The sequence below is a fragment of the Manis javanica genome, chromosome 4 (assembly GCF_040802235.1).
Source record: "Manis javanica isolate MJ-LG chromosome 4, MJ_LKY, whole genome shotgun sequence".
NCBI lineage: Eukaryota > Metazoa > Chordata > Mammalia > Pholidota > Manidae > Manis > Manis javanica.
Window position 1 is genome coordinate 101,162,358 of NC_133159.1, and position 17,830 is coordinate 101,180,187.

A 17,830-nucleotide genomic window follows, 5' to 3' on the forward strand; every position below is an offset into this window, starting at 1 on the left:
ACAGTGACTAGGGTGCTCTATTTAGTTACAATGAGCTAGGAAGCCTCTCTGAGGAAGACTTGAGGCAAATGAGTATCTATGATTAACATGTTCCAAACCAAGAGAACAACAGTAAGTGCCAGGATGTCTCCTGGGGTGTTCAAGGAAAGCAACTATTCATTCTTCAATCAAGTATCTATTAAGGTGCCATGACAGTGGCTGAAGATACAAAGACATAGTCCTATCCTCAAACTACTTACAGTATAGTGACGAAAAATACAATTTTGCACTATGTGTTTTATAAAGAACACCTGGGGAAGTGAGAGAACTCAGGGAAGGCTTCCTGGAGGAATGCTGAGGGATGTCTTGGGGATGGGATGAAGACGGGAAAGGCAGCAGGACGGGTGTTTCAGACAGGAAGGGAGCACAAGCAAAAGGGTGAAGATGGGACTTGGGGTGGCAACACAGCACCCCAAAGCCGACCAGGAAGGACAGGCAGTGACAACCATTATAGGTCAGGCAGGAAAGGGCAGGAGAGAGAGCTTAAGACCACATTATGTGAGAGGTTCAAAGAACGTGAGCTCTTTAACAAGGAGAAGGGGAGACTGACAGGAACATACAAGAGCTCCCTTCACTTATGTGAAAGGAAATGACCCAAACTTACCTCAGGCTGTTCTAGGGGCAGATCTGAGACCTGAGAGGGAAATTATAGGGAGGGGACTTTTCAACAACTAGGGCTGCCCAGAAGTGGAACTGAGGCCTGCAGAAGTAGTGCGCTCTCCTTCCCTGGAAGCATTCCGGCTGGTGCCAGAATAGGAAATAAATAAGGAGTGTCAGGGTAATGGTAATGAACAGAGTCAGGGGGGGCAGAATAAGGGCTGCTCTCACAGGGTGTGAGCGGGGGCCGAGGGGCATTTGGTTTGCAGACAGGATGGGCTCATCCCTGGGCTGGGAGGAAGGAGAGGCAGATGAGAGAAACCAGAAAATGTCTTCTAGGCTGGAATCCCGTGCGTGGAACTGCCACCAGCTGGAGATCCAGGCGGCAAACTGCAAGCCCAGGAAAAGGTCCAGGAGCTGCCTGGGGTCTGGCTGTGCCACGCTGTACTCAGCACAGCGGCCCCTCAGGCCACTCCCTGGTGAAGGGCAGCCTCCTAACAGCAAGAATCGAGGATGCCTTTCTGAGTTTGCACCCAGCACAAGCACCCTCTATAGGTAAAGTAGGTGGGCCCATAGCACACTAGGCTGGTGTTCTACGGACCTGCAACCACAGCCAGTGAGGACCCACAGAGTCCTGTCAACCCCGTCAGGCTCTGCACTAACCCCATCAGCCCGGAATGGCTGCACCCCCGAGGGTGTCCTTACCTGGCTGCTTCACGGTGACCTCAGTGCGCCCTGAAACCTCCTCTGCCAGCTTGTACCAGGCATAGTTGGGGCTCAGCAGCCACTCCTCCACGTGGCAGTAGTAGCTGCCACTGTCACTGACCTCGGCTCTCTGGACGGTGAGGCTGAACAGGCCCCCAGACACATGCCTCTCAAACTGGAGCCTGGAGCGCAGGCCCTCCTCCTCAGCATAGGTGCCGAACTCAAAGGCCGAGTTGTGGGTGGTTTTGAGGATGAGTTTGCCGTCGGCATCCGAGGACTTGTGGACGTACCAGAGCACAGCAAAGTGCGAGTTCTGGCTGGTCTGAGACTTGACTGAGCAGTTCAACTGGATGGGCCTGTTTTCCACCAGGGTCAAGGTCCGCTTGGATTTGCTCACCTGCAGCTTTGTTACTGCAGAGGCAAGACAGCAGGTCAGCAGAACTAGCACACACAACCCAGAAACACGGCCGCCCCACACCTCGCCTCTGCGCCCCCAGCCTGCTTTTGTCCAGCACAGTTCCCAGAGGGCTGAACACTGATGGGCTTCCTCCAAAGCGTGGCTTGTGTGAGGAGGACAGCATGCAGCCCATGTCACTGCAAACATCCCTCCATCTGTCTCCTTGCCTGGTCCCCGGCTCCTCCCCGCCCCTCCACCCTCACCATCACACAGCCTCTTGGGGATCCAGATGAAATACGGATCTGCCCATGTCATTTCCCCGTTTAAAAAATTTAATGGCTCCCAACTGCTTATAATGTATAATAAAATATAATTTCTTTTCACAGGACAAAGTCTGTCCAGGATCCAACCCTTATCCACTGTCCACACTCATCTCCTCAAGCCCCCAGCCTCCCACCCACACCTAGACCCCTCTGACACTTCCGTCTACTCATCCTTCAGTCCTCCTTTGCCTGTGCCTGCCCCCGAAACTAGGGGCGTCCCTGGGCTTCCCTCAGCACCCCTGCACATCGTCAGACTGGCTTTCCTCACGTCTCTCTTCCAATTGAGAGCTTCCCTACGGGTAGAGATCAAATTCTGTCCATTCAATCTGCAAACATTTAGAATGTGCCCATTGTGTGCCCTCCCTTAGGCTAAGGGCTGGGGATGCCGTGAAGTGTAAGACAGTCCTGCCTAGTGGGTGTTTGCATCACTGCACCCCTCAGAGCCTGGCACAGTGCAGGGGCTTTGGAAAGGGCTCAGTCTGTGTTTGCTGAAGTATGTGAGTGAGTGGGTGAGTGAATGAGAATGTGCTGGAGAAATATGGAAGCAGGAAGTTAGAGGATGCTGGGTGAATCTTCCTGGCAGAGAAAGAGGGAGAAGGCTGAGAAAAAAATGAAGAGCAGTGGGACAGAACAGAGCCTGTTCCAGCCTCCCCTGCCCTTTGTTATCCTGCTCCAAAACCAGAAGGGAGGGTGGACAGACCGCAGAGTGCCACCCCACCTGCTAACTCATGCTATGCTCACTTTAAGGTGGTGAGAGGCCAAGGTCTAATGAAGTGTATCTCAGGAAGGTCATTTGGGGTCGCACCCACTCCTTCATTATTACATTTGCTGCCTCCCCCTACCTACCTCTGTCCCCCTACTAAAATGGAAAAAGACAAAATTCTAAGTTCCTCTTAGGAAGCTAATAGTAAAAGCATCATCCCACCTCCACCCCTCCCTTCACACTTCATTTTTAGGAGACCAGACCACTCACCAGCCAAGAAAGAAACCCAGGCCAAGGCACTGACCCCAGGTAGGGAGGGTGAGCTGGGCTTCCTCTGATGGTCTGCCTGGAAGGGAGGCCAGGGTGGGTTTGCCTGGGCCATCTCCAGCACCCCTGCCGGTTAGTCTCCTTTCACCCAGGCACGGATCTCAGCCCAGTGGTCATGTCTGGGGTCCTTCTACCAGGGCTGGCCAGCTGGCTCACTTAGAGCTCCATGTGGAGAGGCAGCATCAAATTCTGAGTCTCCTGAGCCAAGGCAACTCAAACTTCTGAAAGCCTGAGTTAATCAGCTGGACACCCGGTAATGCACAAACATGCTGACCAGCTGACAGGATCCATTACCCAGGGCCACACTGCAAAAGCAGCTGAGGACACGTCTCATGGCAAATTGGGTGATGCTCTTCCCCGAGGACTGCCGAATTCAATACCGATGGAAGTCAAGCCATCAAGGCACACTAAGCAATGATTTGGGAGAAATCCTATGTCCCCTGCCCCACCCTTCTGGTTTCAGCTGTTCTGTGAACAAGCCCAGTCTCCTGCTTTCTCCTTTCTTCAAACCACAAAGTTCTCCAGGGCACATGGCAATTACCAGTAAACTCCCAAGCTCTGGAAACTAGATTCACATCAGCTTGCCAGTCGACTTTTCAGATTGGATTCGTATAATGCTTGACAACCAGCTTCCTTTCCATTCTTTTCCCACCCAATTCACTGCATGCAAATAGTATCTATATCGGTACAAATGACACCACCTGAATTATCTGGTTCTTGGCCAAAAAAAACTGGGTTGTTCAGTGTAGAGTAGAAAGAGCTTTAAAATGTATTATTAATTGGGGCCAGATTATTTTTGCAACTGTTACTAGGGAAACCTCAATTGCTATAGTAACTGCATATGTTAAACTGGAATCCTATGACTAAACTTCAATTCAGTCACATGGTTGGAGAACAAGAATCCAAGGAAGAGAAATGTTTCAAAGCATTTCTAGTTTTTTTTTCTTCCCATGTCAAAATATTGTGAAGTGTTGAAAAGCTTGAAAGTGGCATTTTTGAAATCTGCTGCATGTCTGACAGGTGGGCAAGGGGTCAGCTCTTATTCTGTGTTCTGAATTTCCTCCCACATTCAAGGGCAGGGAGGCCCTTTCCGGAAGCCCAGGAGACACTGCAGCCTCCATGTCTAATTAGGAAGCACTCCCACAGCCTGCCCAGCACCGCCCTGAGCGGTGTGCAGCCTGCCTGCATCACCTTCCTCCATAGTTAGGAGAGCCCAGCCCACTAAGGACTGTAGGTATTTTTATCTGCAAGATGAGAACAATCAGAGTATCTCCTTCATAGGAATGTTTTGCAAATTAAAAGCAACAGTCTGTAGAAAGAGTTTAGCACAGCACCTGGTATATAATAAACACACAATACATTTTTGCCTTTCTCATTTCTTTTTGGTTTCTGGGCTCAGTCCCATGCTCAGAGTTCAACAATCGATGGAGAACCGTCACACACCAGTGGAAAACTTGCTACCAGAAGTGCTTTCCGTGGACCAGCAGCATTGGCATTGCCTGGGAGCCCGTTAGACCTGCAACTCTCAGGCCCCACCCAGACCTCCTGCATCAGAACCTGCCTTTTCACAAGACCCCCTGGTATTCACATGCACCTTAAAGCTGGAGAAACCTTGGACTCTGTGGTGTGAGGGAATGGGCTTAGAGAGGCAATAAAAGGCAGAGGTGAAATAAAAGCCGATGAGGACCAAGGCCTGCTTAATCCCCACCTGTGAGTCAGCAGGAGGAAGTGGCAGGAGGCAGGTCAGAGGTGCTGCAGGTGAGCCCCACCTGCAAGTTCAGAGTCCGGCTCACCCCAGCAGCTGCCTTCTCAGGAACCTGGTGCTCCCAGAGCTGGCGGAACCCTGTTTGAAGGAAGGGCCCTTTATTTCTGCATCTGGAGAGTTTCCATCCTAGGCTTCTCTGATCAAAATGTGGAGACCTGTGTATTTTTGCATCAAGGGAGAGGCCAGTGTTACAGCAAGGACAGGGCGGCGTGAAGGCGAGGGGCAGGGGGAGGACGGAGGGCCTGGGCAGCAGAGAAGAGAAGCTGCTCCATCAGCCGACCTACCTGGCCTGCAGACCCTGCTTTGTGCACGTGCTTCTCACTCAAAACATCGGTAAAGAGTTTCCTTACAGCCCGCTGGAGTTGTTACATGCCGCCTTATGTGGAAGTTAATTCTTTACAGGTCTTCTCTTTCCCACTAAATTATAAGCATCTGAAGAGAGGGTACTATGACCCATTCATGTACTAAACAAATCAATAAATGGATGATCAAATAAATATGTGATTAATCTTTCTTGAAAGTATGGGAACATAAAGGAAAGTCATTTAATCTTGAGTGTGACAGGAGGGAAAGAACATTTCAAGAATATGTGACATCTGAGCTTGGCCCTGAGAAACAAATGGGGTGCTCCTCAGGCAGCGGGTACTGAAGGACACCCTGGTGAGGGGACAAGTGGGCAAAGGTGAGATCTTCCCTGTGCACCATATTCAGGGAAGAGCAAGTGGTCAAGTGTGGTAGATATAGAAAGGTAAACTTGTCAGACAGCAAGGGCCTGGGATGTGCCCTAACCCTGACCACATCCAGCTAAGAGTATGACCCGTGGCCTGTAGCCTCAGTACCACAGGGGGCTTTTTGAGACCACTGAAGCACAAATGTCACGGGAGGGGTCCAGTGATCTGTGGTTCTGTGAGCCCTCCAGGTGACTCTGGTGCACACTAAGTTTGAGAAGCCCCAGGTGCGGCAGTGAGGGGGCCGCAGGTGACTCTGGGGACAACAGTTTCTGTGCAGTGGTGCGAGGAGATGCCAGAAGGTGGCAGGTGAGGAGGTATGGGCAGTGAGGGAGTAGAGGGCAAGAAGAAAGACACTGCTCTTTCCTAAAGATACCTGACAGTAGTTATCAATGTCAGGAATGGAGGAGGCCAGTGGCTGGATGGCAGAGATTTTTCAAAATGAGGGAAGCAAGTCAGCTAAGAGACTGGGAGAGAATGAAGAGTGCCACCAGGGAAGAGAGAGAGAGAGAAAGAGAGAGAGAGAGAGAGAGAGTATGTGTGTGTGTGTGTGTGTGTCTCCCATGGTTCTCAGGGAAGGAGACAGCAAGGTCACCTGCCAATCAGGCAGTCACCATGCCTCTAACACTGCCCTCTGCTCTTCTCTCCCTGTGATCATGCCCTAATATGGGCCCTGAACGTTCTCTTTCTCAGACTTTATGTGTGCGCCCTGCTTACGAGTTTTACTGGCTCCAGCCTGCAGCTCCCCATGACAGCAGTTCCCAGCAGGGCAGCAAGGTCCCCAGTGACATCATGGAGCTCTGTGGGCACATCTTTCCTGGTCCCATTGCTTAGAGGGAAAGGGAAGGTGTTTAATGAACTGGAGCAAGAGACAGATGTCGACCCTTATCTGGGATGACTCCATGTAACAAATCTCTGCTTCAGGTCCTGCATGACTTTCAAATGACATCCATATGAGTGAAAACTCCATCTCTGAGACTAGAACCTACTTTAATTTTACTGTCAACACAACATATATATATTGCATCATTTTAATATATCCAGGTAAATCAAGGGAGAATTTTCCTTTGCTTTTTTTAACATGGTTGCAAGAGTTGCTCAGAATTTCAGATGGTAGTGCTGCCTGAATGATGGGTCGGCAGTCAGTGTCCGTAGGGGTAGGCAGCAGTGCATCATCCCAGCATCGCCTGTGGTATGGTGCCTCCTAGTGGGGCCGTCCGTCCCTGAGCATGGACTGAACTCTATTCTAAGCACTTTATAGGTATTAACTATTCTGTCCTCACCAGACCTATGAAATAAATATTATCCCCACTTTATAAAGACACTTGCCCAAGGTCACACCACTGACAATGGCTAAGCCAGGACTCAAACCCAGGCTGCCTGGACCGCCGTTGCTTCTTACTATCACGTATGGTGACCCTCTGTAGTTCTGTGTAAAAGGGGCTCCTCTGGCCCATGCCATCCTGCCTGGGGACAAGCCCCCCTCTGAGCCCTTGCTTCAGTCACATCAAAACAGAATGCTGCCTCCTCCCTCCATGATGTTTTCTCCACACTCTGTTCCAAGCCTGAAATGCCCCACTGCCCTTCCCTCCACCCATCCCCAAGCAAACTAATCCCCTCCTGAGGCCAGTGGCCCACACCACCATCCTGGGCTGGCTCACCACCAACCCTGTAACACCTCCCTGCCTCCTCTCTTCCCAGCCTCCGACTGCTCAAGACACAGGAGCTGGGACACACCCATCTCTGCAGCCGCAGAGCCCAGCACCAAAATGGACACACAGCAAGTACTCAAACACGCTTGCAAAAGGCACTGGGAGGGAGAAGCAAGGAGAAAACAGCAGGAGTTTGGACGTGGAAGCAGTTCATAAGGAGTAGCCCAGACATGCCTTGTGTGCCCTACCTGCCTGCAGACAGAGCAGTGACCCTGCTCACTGACTACAAACAGGTGTACCTGCTATCACCGTGGCAATGAGGCCTGTGGGGTGAGTGAGGGCTGGGGACCCCTCTAGGGCTCTTGGACTCACATTCACTCTGCCTCTGAGCACTCAGCAGGCAGAAGCCACGTGCACATGGGACAGAAGGTTCTGAAAGAAAGAAAGTAGAGACCAATCTCTCTGCAGGATGGGGCATCCTGTCTGTCACCTACTAGACTGTGACAAGAAGAACCACTGTTCACATACCCTGGACTCAGGGAAGTCAAAGAAGCAGCTCCCAGCTCTCCCAATCTGCCAGGTCAGCAATAAGAAATCGGAGAAAACAGATTTGGCAGCATCCAGAGAGTATTAAATATTCATCCAAACTACCCATCAGTAAAATCCCAGCAGAATATACCCACTGACAAGTTGGCTTTCTACACCGGAGGCTGTCCTCCTGGAAGCTTGTTTATTGCTTGTCAATTTAATGTGCAATATTTAATAGCCAGACCAAGATATGGTCATAAACATTTGGAAAATGAGAGCTGACATTTCCCTTATTGCTTCTGTATTTAGGTATATGTAATTGGAGGGTGTTTTTGGTGCTAAAGAAAATCAGAAGGAAGCAGAGTGATGTTTCAAAATTAAAAGAGAAAAGAATTGATTACGAGCTAAGAATCTAATATGTTGAACCGGCTTAAAGTCTTGCCTAAGTGCCCCTTGGGGGTCACACTCTGTGATCAATTGGAAGAAAGCTAAGCTAAATCAACAGAAGTGATGGCGTCCCTTGAAGACTTCCTTGGGGATGTGCATCTGGAACAGGAAGCATGCAAAGAGAATGGTCAATAATAGATCTACAGCAAGTCAGTCATGCCACCCAGCCAGAGATTTTAATGAATCAAATACCCATGATGCGGTCAGGTCAGCAGGTAGCTCTGGCAAGAACTGCTCTGGGGCACAAACCACACGGAGCTGTCTTGGGAGCAGATGACACCATCAGTGGAAGGCCGATAAAGGGACCAGCATGAGTGAGTCAGCAGTACCCAGGGTTTCTATTTGATTATGCTGGAATAAAACTATTCAACAAAGTATTCTTTAAGAGTGGGGAGAGAGAGGACATGGTGGGGTTCATTGCTACGGAAAACACCGGAGCAGAGTAAGAGTCCGTGTTTTCAGAGGCAAGGTATGGAGGGAGGGTAGAAAGATGAGAAGCCAGTGTGGTTTTCAACTCCAGCGTGCCCAAGCGTTAGAGCCATCTGTGGCAGAAGTTAGCAGAAACAGAGGAGCAAGAGGAGGTACGAACCACACCTGTACGCCGCCAGCAAGCTGTCTGGGGGAGCCTCTGTGGGCACCTTTGAGCTCAACTTAAAAAAACAAACTTAAGTATTTGCTAAAGGGGATTAGGAAATCAGGGATGGTAAATCAGAAAGAAGTGAGACTAAATAACAGTTCATGATACCCAAGAGGATTACTGAGAAGGAAAAAACACTGCCTAGAAAATACCATAATACAATAAAATTTAGAACTCAGGCTCTGAAGCCAGACTGTTTGTCTGAATTTGAATCTTGCTTCCGCCCTTACTATGAATCACTGGATAATTTATTTAACTTCGGAGTCAGTGTCCTCATCTGTAAAATGGGTGAATCACTACCCCCTTGTGGCATTGCATGGATTAACTAAGAAATAAGTTATTACACGAAGAGCATTCAGGATGGTGATGGGCACACAAGAAATGCTCAGTCAATATTAGCTATTACTGTTGTCACCACAACTGCCACCAGGGTTCAGACTCCTCCACGTCAACAATCTACAAGAAGCCTCTTCTATTACAAAGAATACTTCCTGATTACATGACCTTAAAAAGGTTAAAGTCTCTCTTGTCCACTGCAACTGATTTTTAATAAGGCACTCCTGGGTTCAAATTCCTACTTCCCAGTCACTATCAGACTTCAGCAAGCCAGAGCCTTCTGAGCCTCAGTTACTTTATCAATCAAATGGGAAAGCAATACCTTCCCCCCCCAGGTCACAGGGAAGATGAAGTCAGATGACATACAAGTGTCCACTCTCTGGCACACTGTCAGTTTTGTGGTATTTTTCCACTGTACTTGCCCAAAATAAAAGCACCAGTACCGACCAGAGTGTGTGGAAAAAAATAAAAATGGACCTGAAGCTCTTTGGAAAATATTAAGTGCTAAGTTCATTAATATTTAACAAAGGAGAGACAGTAACACTTAAGGGATGCATTCTCTCCAGTGCCCCAGCCACTCCTTGAGCTGTGCGGCCTCAGTGCCTACCTTCGCTCCCTGCAGTCCCCAGAGGCCAGGGAAGTGTATTACCGTGCCCCTCTGGGAACCGGCCTCATGCAGACAGCCCAAACACCATGGCAGCCCCAGTCTCGAGTGCCTGCTGCCGCTTGTGCTCGATTCATAGTGAAAACACCGATTCAGCATAAGCCACGCAATACACGAAACAGTCCTCAGAGCAGATCCCGTGTCGCCTAACTCTCCAGCTACTTTTCCTGCCTAGGAGGCAATACAGCAGTGTGGTGGAAAGTGGAGATTTATGGAAGTCAGAGAGCCCTGGGCACACACACAGCTCCAATCTCAGGATCCACTTGAGAAGCTGCTTTGCCTCCACAGAGGCCCCTGAACACCGGGAGCCTGGTTTCCTCACGGGGAAACCAACATGAGGATACAAACATCTACCTTACTTCACTGTTGGAGGAATTTTAAAAGAAAACGTAAGTACCTCATGTAATTGTAGATTAATTATACCAAAAAAAAAAGGTACACACAGAAAAAAAAAAAAAAAAGAAAACGTAAGTACTACGTCCAAAGCCTGGTACCCAAGAGGTACTTCACACAGTTTTGTCCCTATATCCCCTTAGTAACACCAAAAATTAATTAGGATCCCAATAACTTGAACCTCCTGTGAACTAATTCCTTATTTTCCCCTTATGTGCACCTGTCATAGATTCTTAGTAACAAACAAGCAAATACTAACGGTTTACTCAAAAAGGAAATGTCAGGCAAGGTCCTGGGGCCAGCACTTTCTCTACCTTCTCCAGCTCAGAAGCACAAGGGGGGCGCAGCCGCTCACAGTGCAGACCTTGCAGATCAGCAGAGACCACAAAAGGTGAGATTCCAGTCTCAATGTCCTCCCCAGTGAGGCAGGCAGGTCCACATTCCACAACAAGGGTTCATATGAAATGGGGTCTCTGGTTAACCTTCCCTTAACCTGAAAGTCCACTGAAGGCGGAACAGCCTCTTCCCTGAGCATCTCTCATGGGCCAAGGAACCATCTCATTATGTAACTTGGCTGTTCCAAACTCTGCTACAGAAGAGGATGCTTGTGGGGTTAGAAGAGGCAAAGGGTGAACTCAGGTGTTACCATTACATAAGCGCACATTGATGAAAATAGCACAGTAACCATGTGAAGTGCTCGAGGAGACAGCGCTGGGTTCTAACATGGTTGTGAATAGGTAGGAAAATCCTCTTTGTGAGGTGTTCAAACCATCTTTTTAAGTGGGTGGAGCAGAAAGTCATTGCAAAGTCATCCCCAGCCTTCCCTGCGTGGTGCCTGTGCCCTCCTGTCAGGAGGTGGGGCTACAGGCTACGGGGGGGTAAGCGGGGCCCACAGCCCGGGTGCCACCCTCCACCAGCTTCCAACCAAGTAGGAGACACCAAGAAAACCAGAAGGGTGATACATACTTAACCACGCCCTCATGACAGGAAAAGGGCCTGGGGAAGGTGAATGTGGGCAGGAAAGCCCCCTGATGAAGGCTCCCCATATTAGTGCATCCTTACCATCTGCTGGGGGGAGCCTCAGCCTCCACTGGAGAAGGGAGCCCAAACTCAGTGCATGAGGATAGGGTGTGGGCATATGGGAAACAGCGTGGGGGATACACAGACAGAGGTTCAACCCCCGGCCCCACCATTTACCAGCTACATGACCCTGGGTCAGTCACTTCACCTTCCCTAGGGTTTTTGTGAAATTCTAATGGAGTAACTGAACCCTGAGCACCTGGCACTAAGCAGATGCTCAGTAAGACCTGTTTCCTTCCCTCTCCCCTCCGAAGTTCTTTGTCTGCAAACAGAGTAACCATACCTTGTTCACATCATTGCTGCAAGGATTACAGGAGATGACATTAGGTAAAGAGACAGCACCCTGTAATCCAGTGGGCCTGGACACTTCACAAATGTCAGTATTTCACACACACACGTATGTGCGCAGAGTTGCAGAACTGTTTTAAATTAAAGGAGTCTGTAGAGACATGACAACTAAAAATGGTATCGACCCCTGATTGGATACTGGTTTGGATGGGAAAAAAAACTATAAAAGGCATTGTTGGGGCAACTGGGGAAATGTTAGTAAGGTCCCACAGTCATGTGGAATTCCCAGGGTCTGGGCACGGGAATGTCCTTGTTCTTAGGAGATACATACACGTATATTTAGGAAGAAGGGTCCTGACCTCAGCAACTAATCTGCAGTGATTCAAAAACAAAAAAAATACACACAGAGGGAGAGAACAAAGGTGATATGATGCTAACTGGCCGCCAAAGGGAATATGATTCTTGCAACTTCCTATAGATCTGAAATTTCTCAAACTAAAAAGATGGGTGATAAAAGCAGCCATGCCAAGGGCTCAGTGTAGCTTCTCCTTCCCTCCCCAAGTGTCTCATCCTCCAAGGCCAGCCACATGCCCCCGGCCACTCACCTGGCTGCAGCACCCTGATCTCCAGCAGGTTGGAGGTTCTCTCGGCCAGCCGTGTCCAGGTGTGGTTGTAGTTCCTCCTCCACAGCTCCGCCACACACTGGTACTTGCCCGCCTCCGTATCACTGGCTCGGCTGATGCTCAGGCGGACGTTGTTGCTGGACTCAGCCTTCTCAATGGCCGTTCGGGTTCGGAAGCTGGAGGATCTATCCCCCCACTGGACCCCTCCGTCCCGGGTGAAGGTCACCAGGTCATGGAACTCAACAGTGCCCACTGGCTGGAACCGCCATGTCACTGACACGGGGACCCGCGCTGGGTAATGGGGTTTGATGATGCACTGCAAGTCAAAGGACTCGCTGTAGGTCACCCCTGGCGTGCGGGAGATGGCTGTGACAGTGAAGCCTGTTTCTGGAGAGAGAGCAGAGAGACGGAAGCTAGAGGGACACCTGGCCTTCTCAGGGCGAGGTGCCACAGTGCTGGGCTCCTGGCACAAGCTGGCAGAGTGGAGCCAAGGCCTGTGGGTCTCTATTGGTCCTCAGGCCAGTATTACTTGAGCTCTCACGTTGAGGCACAGACCCAACAGCCCCTGAGACCCCACAGAAAGAGGCCAGAGGCACCTGTCGTTGAGCAGCACTCGCAAACCCATCCCAGGGAAACCACATGCTGATCTGCATTCCATCAGCCCAGCTCAGGGACTGAGTACGTGCAGGCAGGGCCATTCCCAGAAGTCTTGGGATGCCACACTAAGAAAAAGGCCGCAAAGCCAGTTTCCTTCATCATATGGGATGCCTCTAGCCAGCCCCAAGGCCTCCTTTGCCTGGCCTGCCAGTCCACTGGTGCTGGAGAAGGGGAGGCAGATGGAGGAGCGTCCCGCTCCTCAGGGTGAGCAGAGCAGGCTTGCCCACCAGTTCCTTTCCCACTTCCCTCAAATCCAAGGGAGGCAGGCAGTGAGGGACCCCCAGCAGGAGGGCCTGATCTTCAGCAGGTGGGGACTGGGGGCGAGTGGGGATCTGAGCTGCAGCAGGTTGGAGTCTCTCGGCAGTCCTTATGAACAGGCAGCAGCAGGATCACTAACACTGACCCCTCAGCGTGAGGCACCTGGGCTCCTCTGGCCTTTGAAACACTATTCATGTTAACACTTCGGTCATGATCGTACACTGAGAGCAGCCAGTATTTACTGCCATCTATGTGCCAGGTGGTGCCGACAGCCCTCAAAACAACCTTTAGGACAAGTAGGCTTATTATCCCTTTCTTACAGATGAGGAAACTGAGGCACAGAGAGGTTAAATCAATGGCCCACTATCAAGCTACCTAGTAAATAGCAGAGTCAGGCTACAAACTTGTGTGTAACTCATTTCAGGGGTCTTCTTAGGTTGCTCTACCCAAAGCAAGCATAAGGCAGTGGTTTAAGGCATGGACCCTGGAGTCAGGTGCCCAACTTTGACACTTTGTAGCTGTGTAATATTGTGCGATCTACTTCTCTCTGCCTCTATTTCCCCACCTGTAAAATGGTCCTTGTGAAGATTAAAGGAGTTAACATTTGTAAACTACTTGGCATAACATCTGGCACCCAAAAAATATATACACTGTATCTTATTAAAATGTAGTTTGTTAAAGAGACAAAACAGACATGGAGAAAAGTACTTCAAACTCAGTAGGTAAAAGCCTAGGCACAGAATGAATCTTTGGCTTTATGCAGAGAGGGTAAGCCAGTAGGCATAACCCGCTGAAAATTCTAGGTCTTCAATTTGGACTTCAAAAGCTGTTGTACGTACCCTAAAAAAAAAAAGGTTAACCCTTAAACTCAACTAGCCAAGTTAAGTGGCTGTGACGGTTCTCTGTGTGCCTGTGTGTAGAATGTGTTGCCATGGGGGCGGCAGAACACAGGGCCTTGGTGATAGACCTGCACCAGGCGTCCAGGCCTCAGCACCTGACATGGAGAGAATCTCCCCAAGTCAATCACTGTCCAGGCCTGATGCAGCACAGGCCACAATCACAGTACAGAGCACCTAGTTACCCTAACTAAATGGTCACACGGGCCCACTTGCGGCTGGAGGATGTGCCCGCCTGTTATCTCACTCAGGCACACATGTCACTGTCACCTCACCGCCGAGAGGAGACCCATGCCTAATTGTACCGATATGAAAATTCCTATGTGTCCCTGTTAGACTGAAAGGCAAACTGACCCAAGGGTGCCCTCCCACTCTTCCCTTCCCTCACCTTGGGCCACTCCAATTATGGCTTTAGCCAGAGGTGCCCCAGGGGTGGAGATCACATAAGCAGAGCCAGGCCCAGGTCAGGGTTCCAGGTCAGAGCCCCTTGGCAACCTCTGACTGTGGGAACCACAGACACATGGTGAGCCTGAAAATATTCAGAGCATAACCTCATGCCATAAAATTATTTCCTGAGAAAGCATCCTGACTAACTCTAACCATTCCTCCACATTCCTGACCCCTTAGAGTGGGAAAACGACCACTGCTGGACATGGAGAACTTTCCTCACAGGCTGCACTTCCACGGGTCCATACCGGTGTGGAGCCTGGGACAGAGACTGAGTTGATGAGGAAAACCAAGTGCTCGATCAAGTTTCTAAGGACAGAAACCTGAGCTGTACGATTACTGCAGAAAACAGGTCAGTCTCCAGGATTAAGCTTTTAGACAGTAAATGTAATCGTAATCTCAGGGGTTGGGAGGAACAGAGGACTTTGTTAGGGGCATAACCTTTCGGGGCTGCCATCTTTAGTGGAGTGTGTCCAAAGCACTACCCGCCCTGCCTCTGAGGAAGGAGGGCAACCCGGTTCTGGGGAGGGAGACACAAAGTCACTTGGGGACAACTAATGTCACAGTCTCCTGATATGCAGGAGGGCCTAACATAACAAGTTATTTTCCCAGCAAAGTAGAACACTGGCCTTTTAAAATTTAATAGACTGATTATATTAGGCAGATAAATGTTGATAGAAGCCTCTTTATCCTGTGAGAAGCAAATCTAATATTATTGGGCTTTAGCAAATCTCAAGGTATCTTTTTAATTTCATGCTAATGAGGAAATGGCTTTCTTAAGGAGGGGCCTTATAGAGGAGGAGATAAAAACCCAGGCTTCGAAAAAAACTCAGACAGCCTGCGGGTCTCCTGGGTTCAGGAGGGTCTATCACTTAAATGCAGTAGCCTTGGGTAGGTTAGTTCACCAGTCTCACTCAGTCTCCTTGTAAACGCCAAGTGTTTACCTCTTGGCTAGTTGAGGACAGAAAGGGACAATTAAGTGTAAATGCTTATACTCAGCCAGGGAAGGTAGTAAATTCTAAATAAAGGGCAGCAGGTTATTTTGTCCCCTTCTCTGTCCTGCTCTGAACTCTTCAGGAGGGCTGAGCCTGACCCTCAGGGCAGGAGAGCCCCAAGGACAAAGCAGCCAGTTCTGTCTCCTCCAGGCCACTTTCAGCAGAGACCATTTCCTCGACCTGGGGCCACTGCTCCCTCTGGGTGGCCTTACTCCCTGGCCAGAATTCTTGTAACTTCACTCCCACCACTCAGACCCAGGAGTAGCAGCAGCTCCCAGCTGTCACCAGCCCCGAGGTCCCCCTGCCCCCCAAGCACTGTTGATCCCTTCAACCCCACCCACACTTCCCTAAAGGGTCCCTTCAATTAAACCTTTGGAAGGTGCTGTCTGCTTCCTGCCAGGACTCCAACTGACAAAAGTCAGGTAAGGTTCTTAACACAGGAGTCATCTTCCTCAGGGTCCCACTGAAAGACTGCGGACGCTTACTTACCGAGAGCCGTGATGGAGACGGGGGTGCTGGCCCGACGCTCCCCCACGATCTGCCACTCGCCATCCACTGCCCGTACCCATTCGGTCACGTGGCATTCATACTGGCCCTCGTCCTCTTTCCTGCTGTTGAAGATGCCCAGGCTAAATGAGCTGGGTTGCACCTGCTCCATCTGGACACCCCCAAAGCTGCTGCGCTCCCAGTAGGATGTGCCAGGCTGTACGGTGCCATCCCGGTCGAGCCACATGATATTGCTGCGGCGGTTTTGCCTGTCCACGAGCTGCCAGATGACAGAGAAGCGGCCCTGCGGCCTGCCTGCCGTGCGGATGCTGCAGGAAAAGTGCAGGTTCTCGCCCTCAAGGATGACGCTGGCATTGCTGGCCACCTCCACGGAGATGGTGCTCTCTGGGAAGAGGGAGAGAGTGCTGCACTGGGGCTTTCTGGTCTCTACTGCACCCTCCCCACAGATGCAAAGGGTGGATGGGTGCCAATGTCACCCTACTCAGGTACTGAGAGCCTTGGTGGAGGAAAGCGCTCAGACGCTGCTGCAAGGCCCTGGATGGTTCTGAGTACTGTTGCATGATTTTAGATCTGAAACCTAGTAGGCCCTCTGCTGTGTGCAAAGATAATGCCTGGGATAATGGGGGTCTAAGACCTGAGACTGAATCAGAACCTAAGAAATACATATGATGACATTACGCTTAGGGCATAAAATAATTTATCAGGTACTCTGTTCAGCTGAGGTTCAAGGATTTTTAACTTGGATTTACAATGAGTCGAATAATTTGAAAATTCTACTTCACCCCAATCTTTCTGCCATTCTGTGGTACAGCAGTCCAGTAAAAGCTGAACATCCATAATATGCTATTTGAGTCTTTTAGGGCCACACTGGGAAGTATTAGGAAGATAATGTGTGCTGGGGTGTGGATGATAATGGAGCACAGACGGTCTAGTTTCACAGATTGTGTGAGGAATAAGCTCTGATACTCCCATTAACACACGGGAATAACCAAAGCCATCGACTCTCCATCCTGCCTGTCCACATTGAGTCCTAGGATTCGACTGCTCTTGACTTTGAAACATTCTGCCCATTAAAGTTTGGGGGAAGGATTCCATGGCCTTAGCTCCTTTGCTACTCACTCCGCAATATGAACTCACTCAATCAAATTACTAAAATTCTATAAGACAGGGAGAATGTTATTTATATTGTGCAGTTTTTTAGATTACAAACTAATGAGACAATGTATATAAACTGCCTGTTACATAGGTTTTCAAAACTTGGTCACCATGATCATGATTAATTTTACTGTTCCCAATAAACACCATGGATGTTCTAATCTTAATTATGCATATATTATTTTTGGATAATTGTCTACATTGAGTCAAAAAAGCCCACAGTATTAACACAAAACACCACAATTAATTTGGCTCCAATTTTCTTGGCACTGCCCACAGGAAACACTAAATGATTTTAAATCGATCAATTAAATTGAATCCCAGATTAAGAGGCACACCCAATTACTAAGGGGAAACACACGCACACCCATAACCATGCATTTGAATCAACCTTTTACCCCTGTATTTCCCTCACAAGCAGAAACAGGCAAAGACAAGCACTGAGCCCCAGTGTGTAGCTCTTACCATGGTGAGTACACCTGCTCCCCATTCTCCACTGGCTTGTTTTACATGAAAAGAAGGTCTGGACAAAGTAGGGAATAGGAATTTTCCCAGGAGGGCAACCTCCCTAGGAGCCATTCGAAGATGATTCACAGAGACAATGAGGCTCCTGATTAGCCCCCACTGATAGCACTCGTGGCTAAAAACATGGAGTTGGAGATTTTCTCACTTCCCAACTCTGT

At 49.6% G+C, this 17,830-nt stretch overlaps 1 protein-coding gene across 3 annotated transcripts in view; it reads right to left on the reverse strand.

Moving 5' to 3' along the window:
- The window catches only part of IGSF3 (immunoglobulin superfamily member 3), an 89,221-nt gene that overhangs the window by 12,468 nt on the left and 58,923 nt on the right, over positions 1-17,830 (reverse strand). For all 3 annotated transcript variants that reach the window (XM_017650326.3, XM_073234463.1, XM_073234462.1), the window contains exons 6-8: positions 15,975-16,376; positions 12,215-12,619; positions 1,342-1,752 (exon numbers count right to left, since the gene is read on the reverse strand). In XM_017650326.3, the coding sequence (XP_017505815.2) occupies positions 1,342-1,752; positions 12,215-12,619; positions 15,975-16,376 (1,218 nt within the window). The remainder of the gene's footprint in view (positions 1-1,341; positions 1,753-12,214; positions 12,620-15,974; positions 16,377-17,830) is intronic.